Source organism: Schistocerca piceifrons, chromosome X, assembly GCF_021461385.2.
Source record: "Schistocerca piceifrons isolate TAMUIC-IGC-003096 chromosome X, iqSchPice1.1, whole genome shotgun sequence".
In the NCBI taxonomy this organism is placed as follows: domain Eukaryota; kingdom Metazoa; phylum Arthropoda; class Insecta; order Orthoptera; family Acrididae; genus Schistocerca; species Schistocerca piceifrons.
Genome location: NC_060149.1, coordinates 595,379,826 through 595,401,439, shown reverse-complemented (window position 1 = coordinate 595,401,439; position 21,614 = coordinate 595,379,826). Strand labels below are relative to the sequence as shown.

Sequence of the window (21,614 nt, the reverse complement as noted above, 5' to 3'; positions counted from 1 at the left end):
GACTTGGTGCCCCAAGGAAGCTTGCAGGTAACCAGGCAAGTGAGGGGTTGACTGACATAAGCGCCCCACTGCAACTGAATAGAAATCCACCAGAACAGAAATAGTATTTAGGCTGGTCACCCTCATGTCTATGGTGTGGAGAGGCAGCAATTACATCAAGTAACCTTGTTTTCCCATTTGGTGAGCTGTCTTGGTCACTTCAGATGCTCTTTTCTGCTGTGTCAGTTCTAAATAGTTACTCTTACAGTAGATCTTGGCTTTCTTGGGACATTCTGCACAATCACTATTATGATGGTCTTCTTCTGTTGCCAGATATCATTGTGCTACGTCCGTTTGCTTCAGTGGGATGAGAGGCACAAGACATTTCTTGATCACCATACAAGTATTGCAAACAAACCTTTATGTAGCCACCTGTTCACTTTCACCTCTGACAAAAACGGTGATTGCATTTCAGTGGTCATCAGGCTATGGAGATGACAAATGTTTGATGACACGAAATTGCAATTCAGTCCCTCGTATTACACTGTTTATAGCATACAGGTGAGATTTTGTGCCTGTATTGGGTTGTCAACGGCAAATAATCTGATTACAACATCAGATAAAGCTAAAAACTTTCCATAAACTATCATGAATGAAATTAAACCTGACGTTTATTCAGCCAAAACAGCAGTCACTTGAACAGAAGACAACATTGCCAAATACTTAAAATTTCACAGGCATTGTAAATTCATGACAAAGAGCCAGACATTTATTAAGAAACTTAATATGGGCAGTCTCTACTAACTGAGATGTTGTCTAAAGGAACACCCAAGAAAAACACCCATTACACAATTTTGTTTTATTGGAGAACAATGCTCCTGCATGCCAGTCATTATTAATTAAAAATTATCTTGTGAAGTGTAGCACTGATGTGCTGGGACATCTTACTCACCCATACATTCAGCTGATTTCTTTCTTTCCGTATGACTAAAAATGAAACTAAATAGACCACATTTAATGAATTCTGTGTAAGTGGTTGAAAATGATGCATACAATCCAAACAAAATAATACATAAAGGAGTTCCAGAAATGTTTTGTAATAGCTATATAAATATTGAAATCAGTCTGTGAATACAGGATGGAAGCATTTTGAAGGAAACTGAACTTAAAGTAATGTAAATTTAATAAAAGTGTTGTTATCACTAACTTCTAGGAATTATTTGGTTCTTCCTTGTATTGTATTTATTAAATACATATTAATGTACATGTATATTGACAAGGGCACCCATATAATAGTTTGCCCGGGAGGGGGGGGGGGGGGGGGGGGGCAGCAAGCAGCAAGTCATGATGGGGGTTTGAAGTATTTCTATATTTTGGAAAATGATGAAAGGTTACTTCTAAGTGCCCATAAAAAAGTCCCAGTTCTGACCCTGTTAAACGTTAAAAACCTGCATAATACTGGCTTTTAAATTATTTTCTTGAAAGAAAAACACCTGCCTACACTATGTTTTTTCCTATCCCTAAGAGCAGGGGGAGCGGGGGGAGGTGGGAGGCAAAGAATCCCCCTTGCCTCTGGGTATGGGTACCCTTGTATCTTGATTAACATGTGAAAAACTATTTCTATTTGTGTATCCTTTTTATTTATTCAGGTTGCAAAGATGCTTGATATGTGACTCAGTGATGTTGTCTTTTGTTTTAAAGGGGCCTCAGAACTAGAACCATTAGTTGGAACTGATGGTGGGGAGACAATGAAAAGTTTGGAAGATCATTCTTTTGGAGAAGAAAAAATTCAGAAAGAAATTCTAAGCAAAGAAGAGAAGCCTCGCCACAGGTAAGGAATGTCAGCAGAGAATGTAGTAATATTATTTACAACAAATTAATTCAAGAATAACACACTGTCAAATGAGTGCTTGTATAAATATGGTCTTACTGACAATTTGTTACATTTGGTTGTATAGTAAATTCACAACTGCATAAGGGAATACATAGCATTTCATTGTAGCTGAAGAGTTTCCCTGGATAGAGACAGGTCAGATTATTTTGATGGACATAATGTTCTGTGTTGGTTTTCATTAGGTGAGAGGGCAAATTGAAGATTTCCATTTGTATATGGAATTCAGTAAAAATGTGGTACATTTACGAGGGAGCAAAGCTTTTAGTATCATCTGTTGTTGAGTACTGCTTCAGATTTTCTATCCTATTCAAGCTGACCAGGAAGAAATTCAGCTGTAGTTGACTCTTGAAACATTGGTTTTTCTGAATGCATCATCAAGTGAACATCTTGGAGAACTAGATTTCACTACCTTTTAAGTGTTGTGTAGTAAAAGGCAGCAACCCTGTTACAGTTTCTTGAGATGCAACTTGTGTTTTTTCTGGTATGTGAGGTGTTAAATATATACTAAGTACTTTGAGAGGTAGTAATACTCATCCAGAGAAGAAAACTAATTTCAATACACATGGGTTTGGCAACACTTACTTTCTAAGATTTTGGCAGTTCTTAATAGGAGGGATTCAATGTGACATTCATTCATGACACTTGTTTGCAGGTGTTCAACATGAAATTGTGATGCTCATCTATGGCAAAGCATCTTTCTGTCCTTCAATGCTTACTCAGTAACTATACAGGCTTTCATTAACTGAAGATTTGATCCTGTAGGGTCTACAGATCATTGACTGAAGTAGCATAAGCCAATTCCTACAAGTGTCCCCTAACCACAGGTGGAGAGTATTGTGGTCTGTGGAATGAGGGTGCCAAGGTGTGGGTATTCCCTGACCAATCTACTGGTCCTGAAGTGTCAGTGTCAGATATTCATTCATATTGTTGTGAAAATGTACTAGTGAGCCATCATGTTTGAAACATATGTATATTCTTTATGGACTTGTCACATCCTTGAGCAAGGCAGACAATTGTTAAGTAGGAAGCACTGATAATGCATTCCATTTGAACTCTGTGGTAACATGTATGACAGTTGTTGTGACTTGGCAAGACAGCCAAGTCACTATGAGAGGAAGCCAAAAGGCACACGTTTAAGCTCACGCAGGCTGGCGTGAGGTCTGGAACAGTTAAAGGTAATTAATATCGCCAATAACGTACGTAGCTGCTGGAATACTTAACTTTAATCCACAATTGGTGAACATCGGTCTGACGGTACGTGCATCACAAGATAAATAGCCATTGATAATGGCGCCTTGCTAAGTCGTAGCAAATGACGTAGCTGAAGGCTATGCTAACTATCGTCTCGGCAAATGAGAACGTAATTTGTCAGTGAACCATCGCTAGCAAAGTCTGCTGTACAACTGGGGCGAGTGCTAGGACGTCTCTCTAGACCTGCCGTGTGGCGGCGCTCGGTCTGCAATCACTGACAGTGGCGACACGCGGGTCCGACGTATACTACCAGACCGCGGCTGATTTAAAGGCTACCACCTAGCAAGTGTGGTGTCTGGCGGTGACACCACAACAGTAATGGCAGTATTACTCTATCACCAAGAACACCTACCCATGTGCTGATCAAGAAATGATGCTCTCTGCAATTGTATGGGCATTTTTATGCTGATTGTCAAAATTCACATGACCCTCTGTCATGAACTCAGCTCTGTAGTAAATAAAATGTTAGGTGTAAACACATTTACAAGAGCCATTGACAGAAATGCAATCTGCCACAGTGGTCTTGTGGCCTTACGATCTGGATATGCTGAAGATGGTGTGGATGCAGCAGTTGTTCATGAACTACACAAGAGGGTGACTGACACCTTTTTCTGCTGTTAACTGTTGCATACCAGTTCCAGGATTTTCATTACTACACAGTAAAAGTTGACTAAGCATTCAATAGTACTCTGTGACATGGATATTTTTTAGTGTAGTGGGCAAGGGGGGGGGGGGGCAGCAGAGATTGTGAGAGGGTGGAGGAGGAGATAGACAGACAGACAGGGAAGAGGAAATGGGCAGAGAAAAGAAAGAGGAGATGGACAGGGAAAGAGTGGAGGAGGATATGAAGCGAGAAATGGGGAAAGGAAATGGATATAGAGAGGGGGAGGAGGAGGTACAGGGAATGAGGAGGAGACAGAGGGGCAAGGGGGCAGGAGGAGATGGACTCAGAAAGTGAGGAGGAGATGGACAGAGTGGGGAGTAGCAGATGGAGAGAGAGAGAGGGTCAGGAGGAGGTAGAGAGTGGTGGGGTTGAAAAGGTAGACAGACAGAGAGGGGGGAAAGAGATGGACAGAGAGGAGGGCAAAGGAGATACACAGAGAGAGGGAGAAAGAAGAGATTTGCTCATATAATTAGAATAAATATATACCCAGGCATTTAGCTAATAACTAGAATAAATACATACCCAGGCAGTGAAAGGTATTTAGCTAATTTACTATACAGTAATGTAAATATTTGAAGCTTCGGTAAAATACAACTCAAATCACACTACTTACTGCAGACTACCTAATATTCAGACTGTAATATAACTATTGTCATACATGCAGAAATAAAAAACTCTGTTGTCCATGTTGATGTAATGTGAACGCAACATCTGTGCTCATATCCACAATGAAAAATGTTTCATCCCCTCCCAAGAAAAAGTATTCAGATCTCAGAAAATATGCCATCACAAACCCTTGTTTATTAAACTTGTTTTTCTTGTTTCAGTGACCTCTAAAGACATTTGAATTTTTAAGACCCTTTATATTACTGATGTAGATGATACAAGATGTGGCAATGAAACTACTGATTTGAACAAAAATTACATTTATCATTTTAATTCCTATTTGTATGTGTTTCTGCATAATTGTTAATTTAAAATTGCACTTTTCAATTATTATATCATAAATGTAATGCCCATTATTGTCAATACACTGATTTACTCAAATTCCAAAGTTCCAGTCAACTGTTATCAGCAAAATGATGTGTATAATGGGCTATTGCTTGGTAAATATTCTTCTTCAAGAGTGCAAGGAGATGAGATGCTCAAAAAGCTTTTCCTGGCAGAAACACTTTGCCATGATGTGTTTCTGATGAAACCATACATCCCCAATATCAGTTTGTTCAAGATTGGGCCAAAAAATTTCTCAGTCATGTTTGTAAATCGCTGAGAATTCACAGTTTGTGGTCCTGTGATTTTTGTGCTTATTTCACTTCCAGTACAAAAAATGTCATGTAAGTTGTACCATATTTTACAGTATGTGCTGAACTGTAGGTCCCTCCCTAACTGTCTGTGGAAGTCAGTTCAGAGATGGGAAGAAGGCAAGGGCACACCATATGGCATATATTTATAATGCAGACTATGCATGTACAAGGACATACCAGGCAATGACCAATGATAAATCCTGATACAGTCACATGTAGGATCAGATATTTTCCTCATATCACTGCTGAAGGAACGATACCATGCAAATGACTTCCCATTTTCTGGATTTTGTTCAGTTAGCGTACTTGATCCAAAATACCTGTTGTTATTGCTGAAATAGCATATTTTTATTCTTTATAATGAAAATGAAGTTGAAAAACCACCACATAACTGGAACATCGCAAGATCTATGAGGCTTTTTATGGATGCTGCTGTTGTACACAGGAACCTTGCAGCTCCAGAACCCTATAGCAACATGCAGGAACACCAGGGGCACCGACTTACAAAAACTATTGGGGGGGGGGGGGCAGGGGGGGGGGGGGGGGAGAGCTACTTGGGGTATTACCCTGGGAAATTTTCTAAATTTTAGATGAAAAATAGTGAGTTTTAAAGTTTTTTAAGCATTTTAAAGTCATATGATCAACATTAGAACCCTGAAAACTGGACTCTCAGTAACTTGGCACTCGGGCGAACTTGACAAGCCTGACACAGTTTTTGGCTTTGAAAAAAGAAACAAAACATAGACATGCATGGCATTTTCATAAAAAGCTAATTTAATTTACAGTAATAAACATGCTTATAGATTATTACAGAGTAATGAATATATATTTAAATAAATCCTAAACTATCATTAAAAGAATAAAACATAAAATATTGCTGTTGCACAGTAATAGCACTTTGATTAATAAGTGAAATAGCTAATTTAAGCTTACTTTGAATAAGACTCAGGGTTCATTAAATAAAAATAATATCTCAAAGTTAATGCTTTAATACAGTTAATAAAGTTAACTCAGTATTCCTAGTACATTCAGTCAAAAAGTATGTAAATAGCGGGTTTTAATTGGGTCTTATACCCTAGAAGTATTTAAGTATTTGAAAATAACTAATACAGTACTATAGTAATATAGTACTAAACTAGTACTAATATTTCGAAACTGAAAATTTAACATTATGTACAAGGTGTACTACTTTGCTTTAGCCATTTTTCCCCAACATTTGAGGCTTTAATGAAACAGATTGGTTACACATGCATCATTCAAAGTATTTTCCATCACTAGCCACTGCTTTCTCCCATCTTTTGGGCAGTGTACAAATACTGCGTCAAAAAAGTTGTTCATCTTTTGAAGTGATCCATTAATCCAATTTGTGACTTCTTTATGAGATTGGAAATGTTCGTTAGCCAGGACATGCACCATTGATCTAAACAGGTGATAGTCAGAGGGATCAATGTCTGGAGAATACAGCGGGTGGGGTAGGACTTCCCATTTTAACATTTACAAGTAAATTTTTACCTCTTTTGCAACATGGGGCCAAGCGTTGTTGTGCTGCAAAATCACTTTATCATGCCTCTCGCTGTACTGCAGCTATTTGTCTTTTAATGCTCTGCTCAGATGCATTAATTGCATTCGGTGATGTGCACCTGTGATTGTTTCACTTGGTTTTAACACCTCACTGTACACAACACCGAGATGGTCCCACCAAATGCAGAGCATGATCTTGGAGCCGTGAATATTCGGTTTGGCCAATGACGTGGAAGCATGGCTGGGATATCCCCATGATTTTTTGCATTTAGGGTTATTGTAATGATCTCATTTTTCATCCCTGGTCACATTGCAATACAGAAATCCATTCCATTTTTGCCTCTGAAGCAACAGTTCACAAACACATAAATGCCATTCAACGTCTCTTGGTTTCAGCTCACAAGGGACCCAAGTTCCTTCTTTCTGAATCATGCCCATAGTCTTGAGACATTTTGAAATGGCTTGCTGTGTCACTCCCACTAATCATGCCAATTCTTCTCTAGTTTGATGTGCGTCTTCACTCACCAATGTCTCCAATTCTGCATCTTTGAAAACATTCTCTCTTCCACCACTGTGCCGGTCTACGACATTAAAATCACCGTTCTTGAAGCATTGGAACGACTCATGACACATTCTTTCACTAATAGCGTCCTTACCATACATACTTGAGAGCATTCAATGAGACTCAGCCGCTGTTTTCTTCATATTGAAACAAAACAGTAACACCTCCTGCAAATGATGAGAATTAGGCTCATAAACTGACATATCAATCAAGATCAGCTTTATGATGCAGACACAAATTGACTAATGTTTGACTGACGTTATGTTGACTGAGGTCCAAACTAACTGCCTGACATCTGCGATCTGTTTCTTTCAACCGCTACTTACCATTGTCACCACTTATCGGCAAATGCTGGAAGCAAAGTTGTACACCTTGTATGTATTTAATTCTCTATTTTATAAAGATTTTTAATATTGCTCTAAATGCCATTATTAGGGCTAGAGTGTCTATAGAAAGGTGCAAATGTCAACAGTCTGACTGGATTACTGAATATGATGACTGGTCAGATATCGAATTCATCCACAACATCTCGGTGGGCATGAAGACTAGCCAAGTTGAACAGTCGCTTCTGTCCCATTGATGTTTGGAGATATGACTTCAGACATCTAAGGGTGCTAAATGACCGTTCTGCTGTTGCTGTCATGATGACAACTACTTGGAGAAGCTTAATGCACTTCACTACATCACATAACATTTCTCCAACTGCAGGCTCTTGTGTAATGTACTTTCTTACATCACACATGTTTTTTACGACCAGTTGTTTTTTATTAGTGATATTAGCTAACATATTCAAGTGTAAGCACAGTCTCTCAATGTCTAGATCATTTTTTAAAAACTCAGTTGATTTTTCCAAATTTGTTTCACCTCTGTTCACTAAAAGCAAGTACTCTTGTTCAACTGCAATGACCTGTGTGAGTCCAGTTGAAGCAAACTGCTCGGTAACGCAAGATTGCACCATTTCACAAACTTTAATGGAAATAGCTTTGTAGTATTCCTGTGGGGTTTTGAAAGTGTGCAGTGAGCTGGCTTCATTGTTTTCATACATCTTTGGTATACTTCGATTCCAAGGAAGCTAGTGAACATTTTTCTTTAAAACACAATTCCCAAAAATGTTCAAAACTATGATTCCTTTCCATTCAACATACAAATCAAGCCCTCATATATTTTTTCCAGATCAGCAACACTTAGATGAGAGTATTGAATTTTTTCATTGACATTCTCTGCTGGATTCATTGCATGGTAATAAAGACGTAAAACGAAATAAGTCTTGAATTGTAACATTGACTCAAGGTAGCCTGCATATTTGTAACCTGCCTCTGTTTTGTCCTCTGCAGAAAATGTTTCAAAAAACTCTATGAGGTCTTCAAAGTTTTTCAATATTCTCAAGACACTAGAAGCTTGCATAGTCCATCGAGTCAGGCAAAGGGGTCATAGACCAACTTGGTCGCTGGCGCTCTCACAGCGTATGCTTCTGAAAAGTCCCATCCTTTTGTTGGATTCTCTTACGGTGTTTGTTAAGTCCTTGGCTGAAGTCATAATATCCCTCATAGATGTAAGATGGTGGAGACTGTCTACAACTGCCAAGTCTAAACTGTGAGCAGTGCAGTGCACATAACGTGCTTTTGGTTGTACATCCAAAACTAACATTTTTAGTCCTTTGAACTTACCTCTCATATTCAAGGCACCATCATAGCACCGTCCTCTTAAGTTATTCATTGACAAATCAAGACGAGAAGAAATGTCTTTTAAAATACTAAATAGAGTGTGTGATTCTGTGTTGGGGGTCTCATATAAGCCAATAAAGTTTTCATTGATGATTTAGGAATCATCGACTGTACAAATACAAAATGACACTTATTCGTGAATCGAAGAATCACATGTTTTGTCAACCATAATAGAAAAATGTTCAGTCTTCTTGATTGAAGCCAATACCTATCTCAACACAGACTTTTCTAGTAGATCAATGATCTCATTTTGAATATTGTGGGACATCCATTTATACCTCAAATGCCCTAACCAATCTTTAAACTCAGGTATGTCATTCTTTTGGAGTTCCAACAATTGAAAAAAAATTTAGTTTACATCTTCATGCCCTCTAATTGTTAGGCCTTGTCAGCACAGAGATTGTATGGTAGTAAAAATTGTCTCAAGAGCTAAAAGGCCTTTCTTCATATCACTATCTAACAGTTCGTTCAATTGGGAGGCCACACTTCGGTTAGCGACAGAATTCAGCTTCAGAACACCTTCTTTACACATAAACGTATTTTCATGAAGATGGAATTTTTCCAAAGCCTTTTCCCAGTTATAAAACCCTATGGAAGTAAATGAATCTTCTTTTTTTGAAGAAAATTGTAATAGACTTTTAGCATCTACCTCCTTGCAGATTTTGCAAAAAACTTTCTCAGTAGTTGCTTCATATTCTAGCCATGAATATTTGATCAACCAAGACTTCTAAAATGATCTTCCCTTACCAGATTGTCCAGGTTTTGGGCTGTGAATGGTTCTCGCCTGAAGACAACGAAGCAATTGAAGCACAATAATTGTTGGAGGTTGACTTGCAGTATCATCAACTTCCAAGCGTGCTTTTTGATAACAAATTTATCCACTGCAAACTTAATTCACAATACACTAAGCGACTAAAGTAAACAAATAAAATATAGTCATGTAAAATAATCCCCTAGACACTAAAGTTGGAATACTTAACACGTCTGCAGCATGCGCTGAACGACTGAACGACTGAATGACTGCTACTGCAGGGTGGGCCTTATATAGCCATGGCATTTTAATGTCTTGAAGCATCAAGGCAATGTGAGGTGGAGGGTTCCACGTGCTTTTTCTCCAGTCCTTTTGATGTCATCATGGCTGCAGCACTGGCTCGCCAGCACCAGACTTTAGCTGAAGGTTCGCTCACTGGGACAAATTCTAAGTGTGCCCGCAGCACCGTAACACTATCATGATTCACACCACTCATTTTCAGTTAACCTGCTTACTACCATAGTAATTATTTGTTTTAACTCATTAACCAATGTATTCTAAAAGGTAACTATTGTCAAACAAGGAAAATAAAAAATTCCAACATAATTTTGTGATTTTACAAAGCATAATATAATTAATAATTTTCTTAAATCATGAATTTTGAGGGGGCTTGGGCCCCCTCAGGCCCCATGGTGTTGGCGCCTGTGAGGAAGATCTGAGGAGGACTAAAGATCGGAGTAGTGGCTAGCATCTGTCAGTCATTCTCAGAAACAAATATTTATTTTCATATGCTACTTTCAAGTTAGCAACAATTTCTTTCTCGGTGAAAAGATCTTCTATTGAAATGCAGTCCATTTCTGCCAACTGAAAACGTGACTCAAGAACTGGTTCCCAAAACAGAGAGATATGTAACAAGCTAGACAGTTTGTTGTGGCTGCCTGCATTTTTATATTTATGGGGCAGTTGACATGGCATCAGTTATGCTGTGTCGTTACTTCAGTGACAGTTTATTATATAGTGATGTGCAACTGTGTCAAAACACTTCTGTCAATAAAGGACACGAAATGATGAGTCCACAATTACTCCAGCTTCAACTGAAATGCATTAAAATTGTATAGTTTGTTGAAGTAAAGAGTGAACAAGGTGGAAGACTATATTAATTTTTGTTGTGAAGATCCTCATTGCAAAGACTAGTTCAATGCAGCTCTCCACAGTAGTCTGTCCAGTGCAAGTCTCTTCATCCCTGCATAACAACTGTAACCTAGATCCTTTTGAACCTGCTTCTTGTATTCATGCCTTGGCCTTCCTCTAGAATTTTTACCCCCCACACTTCTCTCCATTACCAAACAGATGATCCTTTGTGTGTCAGGATGTGTCCTATCTACCACCTTTCTTATAGTCAGGTTGTGCTATAGATTTCTTTTTCCCCAATCTGATTCAGTACCTCTTCATTACTTACTTGATCTACCCATCTAATCTCCAACATTATTGTGTAGCAACATATCTTAAAAAATTGTATTCTCTTCTTGTCTGAACTGTTTGTCATCGATGTTCACTTCTGTAAATGACTATATTCCAGAGAAATATCTTCAGAAAAGACTTTCTCACATTTAAATTTATGCTTGTTGCTAACTGATTTCTCTTTCTTAGAAATGCTTTTGTCCGCTAGTCTGCATTTTTTGTCCTGTCTGTGTTGGCCATCATCAGTTAATTAGCTGCACAAATAGCAAAACTCATTTACTACTTTTAATGCTTCATTACAGTTCTTTCAGCATCACCTTATTTACACTCACTGAAAATCCAAAGAAATCAGTGCACCTGCCTAATATTGTGTAGGGCCCTTGCGAGCACGCAGAAGTGCCACAGTGTGTGACATGGCATGGACTCAACTTATGTCTGAAGTAGTGCTAGAGGGAATGGACACTATTAATCCTGTAGGGCTGTCCATATATTCGTAAGAGTACAAGGGGGTGGAGATCTCTTCTGAACAGTACTTTGCAAGGCATCCCAGATATGCCCAATAATGTTCATGTCCGGGGAGTTTGGTGGTCAGTGGGAGTGTTTAAACTCCCAAGAGTGTTCCTGGAGTCACTGTGTAGCAATTATTGATGTGTGGGGTGTGACATTGTTCTGCCAGGATTGCCCAATTCCATCAGAATGCACAATGGACATGAATGGATTCAGGTGATCAGACAGGATGCTTACGTACATGCCACCTGTCACAGTCATATCTAGACGTATCAGGGGCTCATATCACTCCAACTGCACAGTCTCCACACCATTACAGAGCCTCCACCAGCTTGAACAGTCCCCTGCTGACATGCAGGGTCCATGGATTCATGAGGTTGTCCCCATACCCGCACACTTCCATCCACTCGATACAATTTCAAACGAGACTTGTCTGACCAGGCAACATATTTCCAGTCATCAACAGTCCAATGTCAGTGTTGACAGGCCCAGACAAGGCATAAAGCTTTGTGTCATGCTGACCAGGCAACATATTTCCAGTCATCAACAGTCCAATGTCAGTGTTGACAGGCCCAGACAAGGCATAAAGCTTTGTGTCATGCTGTCATTAAGGGTACACAAATGGGCCTTTGGCTCCAAAAGCCCATATCAATGATGTTTCATTGAATGGTTTACATGCTGACAGTTGTTGATGGCCCAGCATTGAAATCTGCAGCTGTTTGTGAAAGGGCTGCACTTCTGTCATGTTGAACAATTCTCTTCAGCTGTTGGTGGTGCCATTCTGGCAGAGTCTTTTTCTGGCCACAGCGATATTGGAGATTTGCTGTTTTACTGGATTCTTGATATTCGTGGTACACTCATGAAATGGTTGTATGGGAAAATCCCCACTTCATCACTACCTCTGAGATGCTGCATCCCATTGCTTGTGCACTCACTTAACTCTTGATAACCTGCCATTGTAGCAGCAGTAAATGGTCTAACAATTGTGCCAGACGCTTTTGTCTCATATAGGCATTGCCAAGCACTGCGCTGTATTCTGCCTGTTTACATATCTCTGTATTTGAATTCACATGCCTATACCAGTTTGTCTGACAGTTCAGTATAAGTCTGACTACGTTCCATTACCTTAATTATACTTTTGTTGATGTTCATCTTTACTGTATTTTCAAGACACTATTACTGACAAAATTACAGTGTCATCATCAAATCTCAAAGTTTTTGTTTCTTCTCCCTGAATCTTAATTCCTTTTTCAACTGTATTATAGTTTTCCTTCAAATCTTGCTCATTGCACAGGCTGCTTCCTTTTCATGTCCTTCAATTCTCATAACAGCAATCTGGTTTCTGTATCAATTGTAGATAATCTTTCATTCCCTGTATTTTATCCCTGCTACATTCAGAGTTTCAAATAGTGTATTCCATTCAACATTGTCAAAAGCTTTCTCTAAATCTACAAATGTTGTAAACATAGATTTAACATTCCTTAAACTCTATTCTAAGATAAGTTCTGGTGTCAGCATTGCCTCAAAAGCTCCTACATACGTCTAGAACCCAAACTAGTCCTCCCCAAGGTAAGCCTCTACCAGTTTTTCCATTCTTCCATAAATAATCCATGTCAGTATTTTGCAAACAAAAGTAGCAAGTTATAAATCTTCTAAATGTCAAGAAGAATGGAATCTACCTGATAACTATTACCACAAGTCTTCATAACCACACAAATAAATGTCAATATCTATGTTTCTGATGATATATTCTGGTATCAATAGAAGAAATGCCTATCTTCATCGACTTTTTTTCCTTTTCTTACTGTAGTTTCATTTCCTCAACTGTCATTGATCGGTGACCTATCACTGACATGCATAATGTATGAAAGTGAAAACTAGTAGCAGTTAAAAACTACAATGTTAAAAATTACAATTTGGTGGACAGGATGGGCAGCATTCTATGGTTGTTTGCTGATGATGCTGTGGTGTATGGTAAGGTGTTGAAGTTGAGTGACTGTAGGAAGATATGAGACAACTTAGACAAAATTTCTAGTTGGTGTGATGAATGGCAGCTAGCTCTAAATATGGAAAAATGTGCGTTAATGCAGATGAGTAGGAAGAACAAACCTGTAATGTTCGGATACAGTTTTTGTAGTATCCTGCTTAACACAGTCAAGTTGTTTAAATATCTGGGCATAATGTTGCAAAGCAATATGTAATGGAAAGAGCATGTGAGAACTGTGATAGGGGAGGTGAATGGCTGACATTGGTGTAGAGGGAGAATTTTAGGAAAATGTGGTTCACCAGTAAAGGAGACTGCTGGTGCAACCTATTTTGGGTACTGCTCAAGTGTTTAGGATCCATACCAAGTGATATTGAAAGAAGACATCGAAGCAATTCAGAGGCAGGCTGCTAGATTTGTTACTGGTTAGTTTGGACAACCTGCTAGAGTTATGGAGGTGCTTTGGGAACTCAAATGGGAACCCCTGAAGGGAAGGTGACGTTCTTTTCAAGAAACACTATTGAGAAAATTTTGTGACTCAGCATTTGAAGTTTAACTGGTATTTGAAGCTTACTGCCAAATGATTCTACTGCCCTCAACAAACATTTTGCATAAGGGCCATGAAGATAAGATACAAGAAATTAGGGCTCATACGGAGGCATATAGATAGTCATTTTTCCCTCGCTCTATTTGCTAGAGGAACAGGAAGGAAAATGAATAGTAGTAGTACAGGGCACCCTCCACCATACACTGTATGGTGGCTTGTGGAGTATCTGTGTAGATGTAGATGTAGATGTAGATGTGGATCCTTCAGAGTGCAATGTGACATCATCTTGTAAAATAGCTGAAATTCTAAAAATACTAAAATAACAAATGTTCCAGCTGCATTCCAGTGTCCTTCTTCAGGGCAAATAATAATTAGATGTAGGGTGAGAGCTTCAGTATATTGCATTCCTAACAGTGTCATAAGACACATTTCTTAGATTTTTATTGGCCCTAAAATACCATTGTTCAGTGTAGGAGAGAGGGAGGTGATGTATGGCGGACTATTTATAAGTTATAGTACTTGCTGAAATTGGGAGCTCACAACATATTGGTGAGATACTTGTGTTGGCTGTTTTTTCTTCCAGTTAGTTGCAGAGAAATGACTCCAGTTGTGTATGTTGTGTTCATGTAGCTTATTACAGCAGTGACAAGTGAAGCAGCTGCCCTGTGATAACATTTGGCCCACTGTACTGTAATTGCTCACTGCCAGGATGCCAGGAACTCGTACCCATCCCCCATCAATCTTGTAAGACTGGTTCAGGATTTCATTTACCTCTCTTATTTTGTGGGTGCGGATCCACAGCTGTCTTGCAAGTACTCATGATTTTTGAAACTTAATTACCTTTCCATACCATGACTGAAATATTGGTTATTTTATTATTTTTAGCATTTTAAGTATTTTATAATAATCCCTTTTTTTAATAGAGTATTGCACTTACCGAGTGATGATCATAGCCACTACTGAAGTAGTCCTCATGGCTATCTTTACACAGTTGCCAACATTTTTGCAGGTCTTGAAAGCAAGCAGCAGATTTCTAGCTGCAATGTTTGTGAGCTCATTGTCACAGCCCATTGGATTCAGTGATATCTGGCCAGATAGTCGGTAACAGATAAAGCCGTATAGGGGCCTTGCATTGTCATGCAGTAAGAACCAGTCCTTAGAATGCCACATATCAGGACAGTAACATCAGACTGCTTGTCACATATGTTTCAGAACTTTGACATAAAGAGTTTGGTTCACTGTTTGACCTGGAGGAATATTCTCAGGGAAAACTAATCCTTTACTATCAAAGAATGCAATCAACATTGTCTTTGTTCTCGAAGGTTGTCATTTGATTTTCTTTGATGCTGCTGAGCCAGGTCTCCACCATTCAGCACTTTGATTTTTTGTGTGAGGGTCATTCTCTTAGAACCAACTTTCACCCCCAGCAATAATCTTTGACAGGAATGTGCTATCATGTCTGGCTCTACCCAGTAGTTCAGTAGAAATTCTTTGTCTTACCACTTCCTGTTCATCTGTTAGTGTGTGAGGGATGAGTTTTGCATTAAGTTTTTGTTTCCTTAAATCTTTTTGTAAAATCTTATGACACACATCATGATTCACAATAAGTTCTTCTGATATCACACCCACACTTACATGATGGTCTTCTTGCAATAACTGCCTTACACGCTCCACATTTGCATCAGGGAACATCTTGCACTGAATTCTGCCTTCACAGAAACTTTAGTGCCACTCAAAACCATGATTTCCTGAAAGTGGCTTGTCTATGTTTGCTTGCTTAATCACTGTCCATGTTTCACTAGCAGTTTCCCCAAGCTTAACACAGAAGTTAATGTTCACTCTTTGCTCACAATCAGCATCAATTGTGTGACTGTAACTAGTGCACTAAGAACCCAAACAGTGTGTTGCTAAGCACAGCCCTGCCACCTCACGAGTTTGTGAAGAAACATGGCCAAGGTCGTTTCTGGGATGCACACGTAGCATGTAACAAAAAACAATATTTGTTCCTTTTTAGTGTTGCAAACTCAGAAATAAAAAACCTGTCCTGGAACTTTTCTAACAACAGAAGTATGATGTGGTAGTACACTCAGAAGGATTTTAATGCAGATGTGTATGTAATTATATTGGTATCTATTACTTTGAAACAGATAAATTATGTAGGATTTTAAAGTTACGATCATGGGTCACATTGTGTAATCTGATTTGGCTGACTGTATTTATGTTTTAATATGGTGCTTGTGAATAATGAAGGCAGTGGTGCAGGTATCAAACCATTTATGAAACCTCTAAAAAGAAAATAGAGTGAAACTGCACAAAATTGTTATTGACTTCTAATAAAGTACATTATTTTTGCTATTTTGTATAGCAGAGCTCATTTTATTTGCAGAAATTGCAGACAAGACACGAATGTATCATAAATGTTTCATTAGTTAGTTTACTGTTAAATTATTAGGAGATAGCATGGTTGGCCAGCACTTAACCTCAAGAAATGAAATTCCAAGTTCTGTCAATAAAATCAGTTAGAAGTAATAAATACTCTTGTGATGTTCATCCTCAGAGGAGAAAGAGGTATTGATCAAGATAGGTCAGTAAGGAGGGGCAGGTCACTCAGAATCTAAACTGAGAGGCAAACTAATTTGGCTCTTGTGGGCTACATTAGATTATTTATTTGACAAATAATGACTACATATCATAATATAATTGTGAATGTACAAAGTGGTAGATATTTAAATAAAAATCATCACTGATATAAATAAATCTGATTCAAAAGAGAGTTTAAGTATGTTTACAATAAACATTTTGCACCATCCTTACCACTTGCATAGCTTTTTATTTTATTTCTCTCAATACCCTATTGGCCACAGGAAGTCACTACTTACCATCACCTGTATAATGGAGGTACAAGTAAACCTCCATACTCCATGTACTTGGGTAGAGCACACTGTGTCTCAAATGGAAAACAGGAGAATGTTCATTGTGTACACTATTCAGTCTGGTCAGTTCAAGTTTAGACCATGCATGCCTTGTCACTTTATGGCAAAAAGGATTTTCAGCATGGGGGGTTGCATAACCTCAGAAACATCTTTACAAGATTCTACTCTTATTATAAGACTGAAAACATTGAAGAATTATAGTGTACTTGTTACCCACAGTCAGCACCATCATGTGATGACCATTATCCACTAATTGTGGATCCTACATAACCTATGGGGAATGAAGCAGAACTATGTGCTACCATTTGGAGGCAAATGGGAGGGCTTTGTCAACCTATACAGTTTGAAACTGTCTCTACAACACTAGTTTCGTCTCCAGGTGCCCATTACAATATCACTAACTGTGATAGTAGCTGTGCATTAATTTATCTGCATTAAGAGATGCATCATCATTGATAGATTAATGACAGCAGGATTCTTCCCTCACTGTTTTTAATTTTATTCCTTCCCATAGACAAAAATTTGTTATATGTTTTACTCAAGTAAACATTGCACTTTCTCCTGGTCATTTTCTTAATCTCTTCATTCTTGTAACTTTTGAAATCTTTTATCTAATAATATACGCCTATTGTGTGTAAACAAAAGTAGATAATACAATTTGTAACAGCTCACCAAAACATTATGCAGTGCACTATTGCAACACAGTACTGTGTTGTACTATCTTCTTGACTTAATATGCCAAATACTGATGTTACTGACTGGTCATAGTTTTTAAAATGGAACAGTGTCAATTTGGCAGTGAAATTCTATGTAATTTTAAATCCTTTTTATGGGATGGTGTTTCCTCTGGAGGTGGATGCGCAAAGTAATTCTGATAAAAGTTATGTCAAAAAATGTGTACTGTACTCAAGTAACAGGATAAGTATATGAATATTGCATCACAGTTACATCTTTATGCTGGATTTTATTTTATAATAAGTTCCTCGTCAAGGCACTGGAGACATGAGTGTTTCAACTGGCCACCATGCCATCATCTACCATTTTTCATCATGCGGATGTAGTATGGAGAAACATGTGGTCAGCACACTGCACTCCTTGCCATTTTACCAACTTACCTGACCTTGGAATTTCTACTTCTCATTCAAATAGCTCGTCTTCCTCTGCACAGTAACCATTCATGCTGACCACTCAGCTACAGAGATGGAGGAGATGTTTTTATGGCAATGTGGATTTATGTATATTTTTAATCAAAAGCCCAAGCTGTAAGAAGTTTATCAGGTGATGTGAGGCATCAAAGGACATAGATTATAAGGGTTCATTTTGATACGCACTTCAAGGTTTTATTTGAAAAATAATGCCTCCACATAATGATTGAAGAAACTTAATTCAATCCAAATGTCATGCCTGCTGGTAGCATAATTCTTACATATGGTCAAGCATTGCCAACAAAACTATTCCATTGCAAAATATCAGTTAGTTCTTTAACTGATACTTCAAGAGGAAGTGTCACTATGATAACAATGTGGCAGTGTCCCTGACTATGACTGAAAAACAAAAATCAAAAGTCAAACAATGTCAGAAAAAGTCTTCCTGATCATCTCAGTAAAGTGTTCAAGTGGTTTTGCAACCAGTGGAAGCAGTATTTTGAAGTGGCATATTTCACAAGCAATTGTTAAAATGGTGCACATAACAGGGCATGTGATGGGGCAATGCACAGTGGCAAGGACCAGTATACAATGTAATACTCCAGCCAATACCAGCCTTTGGCTTCTGTAAATCATGCTTTGCGGGGCCCATAGAATATTAAGGATTTATTTTGATTATGGTGAGGTTACTTAGTCATTGTAGTGTTCATTATGGGAAGCATAAGCATACATATCAAGCATTACATTAAAAAGCAACACACACCACAGGAGGGCAGAAAACAGGAGTGTTGAAAAAGCATAAACACCCTTTGCCGCTTCAGATCACATTCAAATTTTTTCAAATGGTTTTGAAAGGCCCCTAGCACTTTCATCTTGTACAGCAAAGCAAAAATTGTGATCACACTGCTCTCAAAAGGGATGCTATCATCTTTAGCAGCATTGCAGGCCCACAATCTCTTCAGAGAAAGATTGAATTATCAGGGAAGTGTCAGCAATGTCAAAGGTTGCAAGAAAATTGTCCTGTTGTTCATCACAAAACAAACTGTCTTTTTTGATTGTGAAATGTGTGGGAACCAACAGCCCAAGGGGAAGGATAGTTTCATTGATGTCCTTTACGCCACCCCCTGAGGCCTTTTCATATTGATTCTGAGTGGAGGTGTATCTGAAATGTTTTCCTTGGCCATCCATAAGAAAACCACGTGATTTCAAAGGCTGGATATTGTGGTTCTGACCTCCATGACAGAGGCACCAAACTAGGGGTGAACAGTGGGTAAGAGGTGGTGTGACAACGTTCCAATCATGTGACACATCCACAGTGGTGTTTGGCAGAATTGTGGTGAAGTTTGTTGCCAATGTGACCTCATTAGCCCACCTTACACCTCACATGAACTCTTGAGCTCTGACCTTTTTTTCACATATGTTGACACCTTGCTGTCTCAAGTGTTGCTGAACCCGATGGTGATGTTACAGGATACCATGCTTTTGTACTATTGCTGAGGATACTTTTTAGGCCCTTTGAACTAAATTTTAAACTTCTGTGTGACAATGGGAGACAATTATAGGGTTCCAAAAAAGTAACTTATTAATTGTGTTGTGAAGGGTAGTAGATAAACATATTTCAGATGTAATTGCTAAAATGCTACACAAAAGATGTAATGTAGTACAACTGATCCAATGCCAGGTTCTTCTGAGATAAGTAAGGGCTACAGTACTGTTAAACAAGAAGGTACACTTATGAATGAACTGTTTGAAGATATATGCTTCAAAGAGGAAAAACCACTTTTACATTATAATTTAGATGGTGTAAATTGATGCTTTTGAATGATTTATTTTAGATATAGGCCCACACATAGTAGTGAATACTAAAACCAAAAAATTAAATAATGTCCAGAATCACAAACAGGAAAATTATAATCTAGCTGCATCTTATTGTTGCTCTAAAAGCAAAAATGGTGGAGTAGCTTTACACTGAAACTAAAATATTTCATGATCTCTTTAAAAAAAACTGTCATGGATAACCTAATTTTGTGAAGATGAACACACTGAAATAGTAATAGTTAAAGTAGTTTTCCCTCAGACTGACTTTTTTATTGTAGGCATATATAGATCCCTTATGCCAAATTTTGTGTTCTAACTGAAATTTTTTGATTCAGTAATATGTAAATTAACATTTAATAGACATAATATTAATCACTTAATTCTTGGTGACATAAACATTCATTCTTATTGTCTAAACATTAAAGCCCTGGAGAATAAACAGACTGCATTCTATTCTATGGACTCAAAGATTTGCTTGCACTTATTCCAACTAGAATAGATCATACAACTGCTGAGGCTACAGATCGCATAATTACTGATTTTGAAAACATTATCTTAGTAGACACTATAAATGGTTGTACCTCAAGGAAAGTAAATCTCAACAACAAAAAATATCTTATGTGGAATGATTAACATTAGATGAGTGGGAAAATGTTAGACATGTCTAGATTACATAGACAGACAAATTTAAATGTACCACTACATAAAGAGCAATACAGAAAGCATGCATATGTTTCACAGAGAAATTAAGAGACCAATAGCTCATAATATTAACTTACAGATAGAAAGGTCAGATTATGTAGCAGAATACTGGTGGGTCCATGAAAAAAGAACTGAGGAACAAATTACAATTGTGTGGGTGTTGTTCAGCTGATAAATAGCCTAAAAATTAAAAAAATTCAGAAGGTTGTGACAAAATTCTCTATTATTATTAGAAAAAATGTAAACAGGAATTATTTATACAACTGATTCCTTCAATAAATTGTGTTTTCTGGGTGCTTATATTTCCCAGTAACTTGTAACTGACAACTTCCAAGACTTTGTTTAAATGTGGAAATATGGAAGTTCTCCAAAATTACAGACCTATTGTTCTAATTTACACTTTATTGGAAAAAAATACTAAAACATATGCTGGTTCATTATAACAGTAAGAATAAATCAGGGGATTCTCAACAAGTTTTCAGAAGAGAGCAGAGCACCATGTCAGAAGCAGTGAAGTTTGTACATGTGGCTCTAAAAAATGGATGAAAATAAGCTACTTATATGAATCGTTTTAGATGTTTCCAAAGCTTCTGGCGGAGTACACCATGATACACTTTTGTTGAAACATGCAAATGGTATTATCAGTGGAAAGCTTGACATTACTAGTTATATTTCATGAACAGGTGACAATGCACTAAAATCTTGTATGACAGCGGTCATATCATAGACAGAAATATGTCCAGAATGATAATCATAAAATTTGGTGTGCCACAGGGCTTGATATTGGAACCATTTCTTTTTGTAAAGTAATATATATATGACCGTCCAAGTCCTGAAGATAAACCACTCATCTCCAGGTATGCCAGT

The 21,614-nt window shown here is 37.9% G+C and overlaps 1 protein-coding gene across 1 annotated transcript in view; it reads left to right on the top strand.

Moving 5' to 3' along the window:
* Positions 1–21,614, top strand: part of LOC124722543 (microtubule-associated protein 1B-like) — a 633,686-nt gene that overhangs the window by 355,725 nt on the left and 256,347 nt on the right. The window contains exon 6 of the mRNA XM_047247685.1: positions 1,681–1,810. Within this exon, the coding sequence (XP_047103641.1) occupies positions 1,681–1,810 (130 nt within the window). The remainder of the gene's footprint in view (positions 1–1,680; positions 1,811–21,614) is intronic.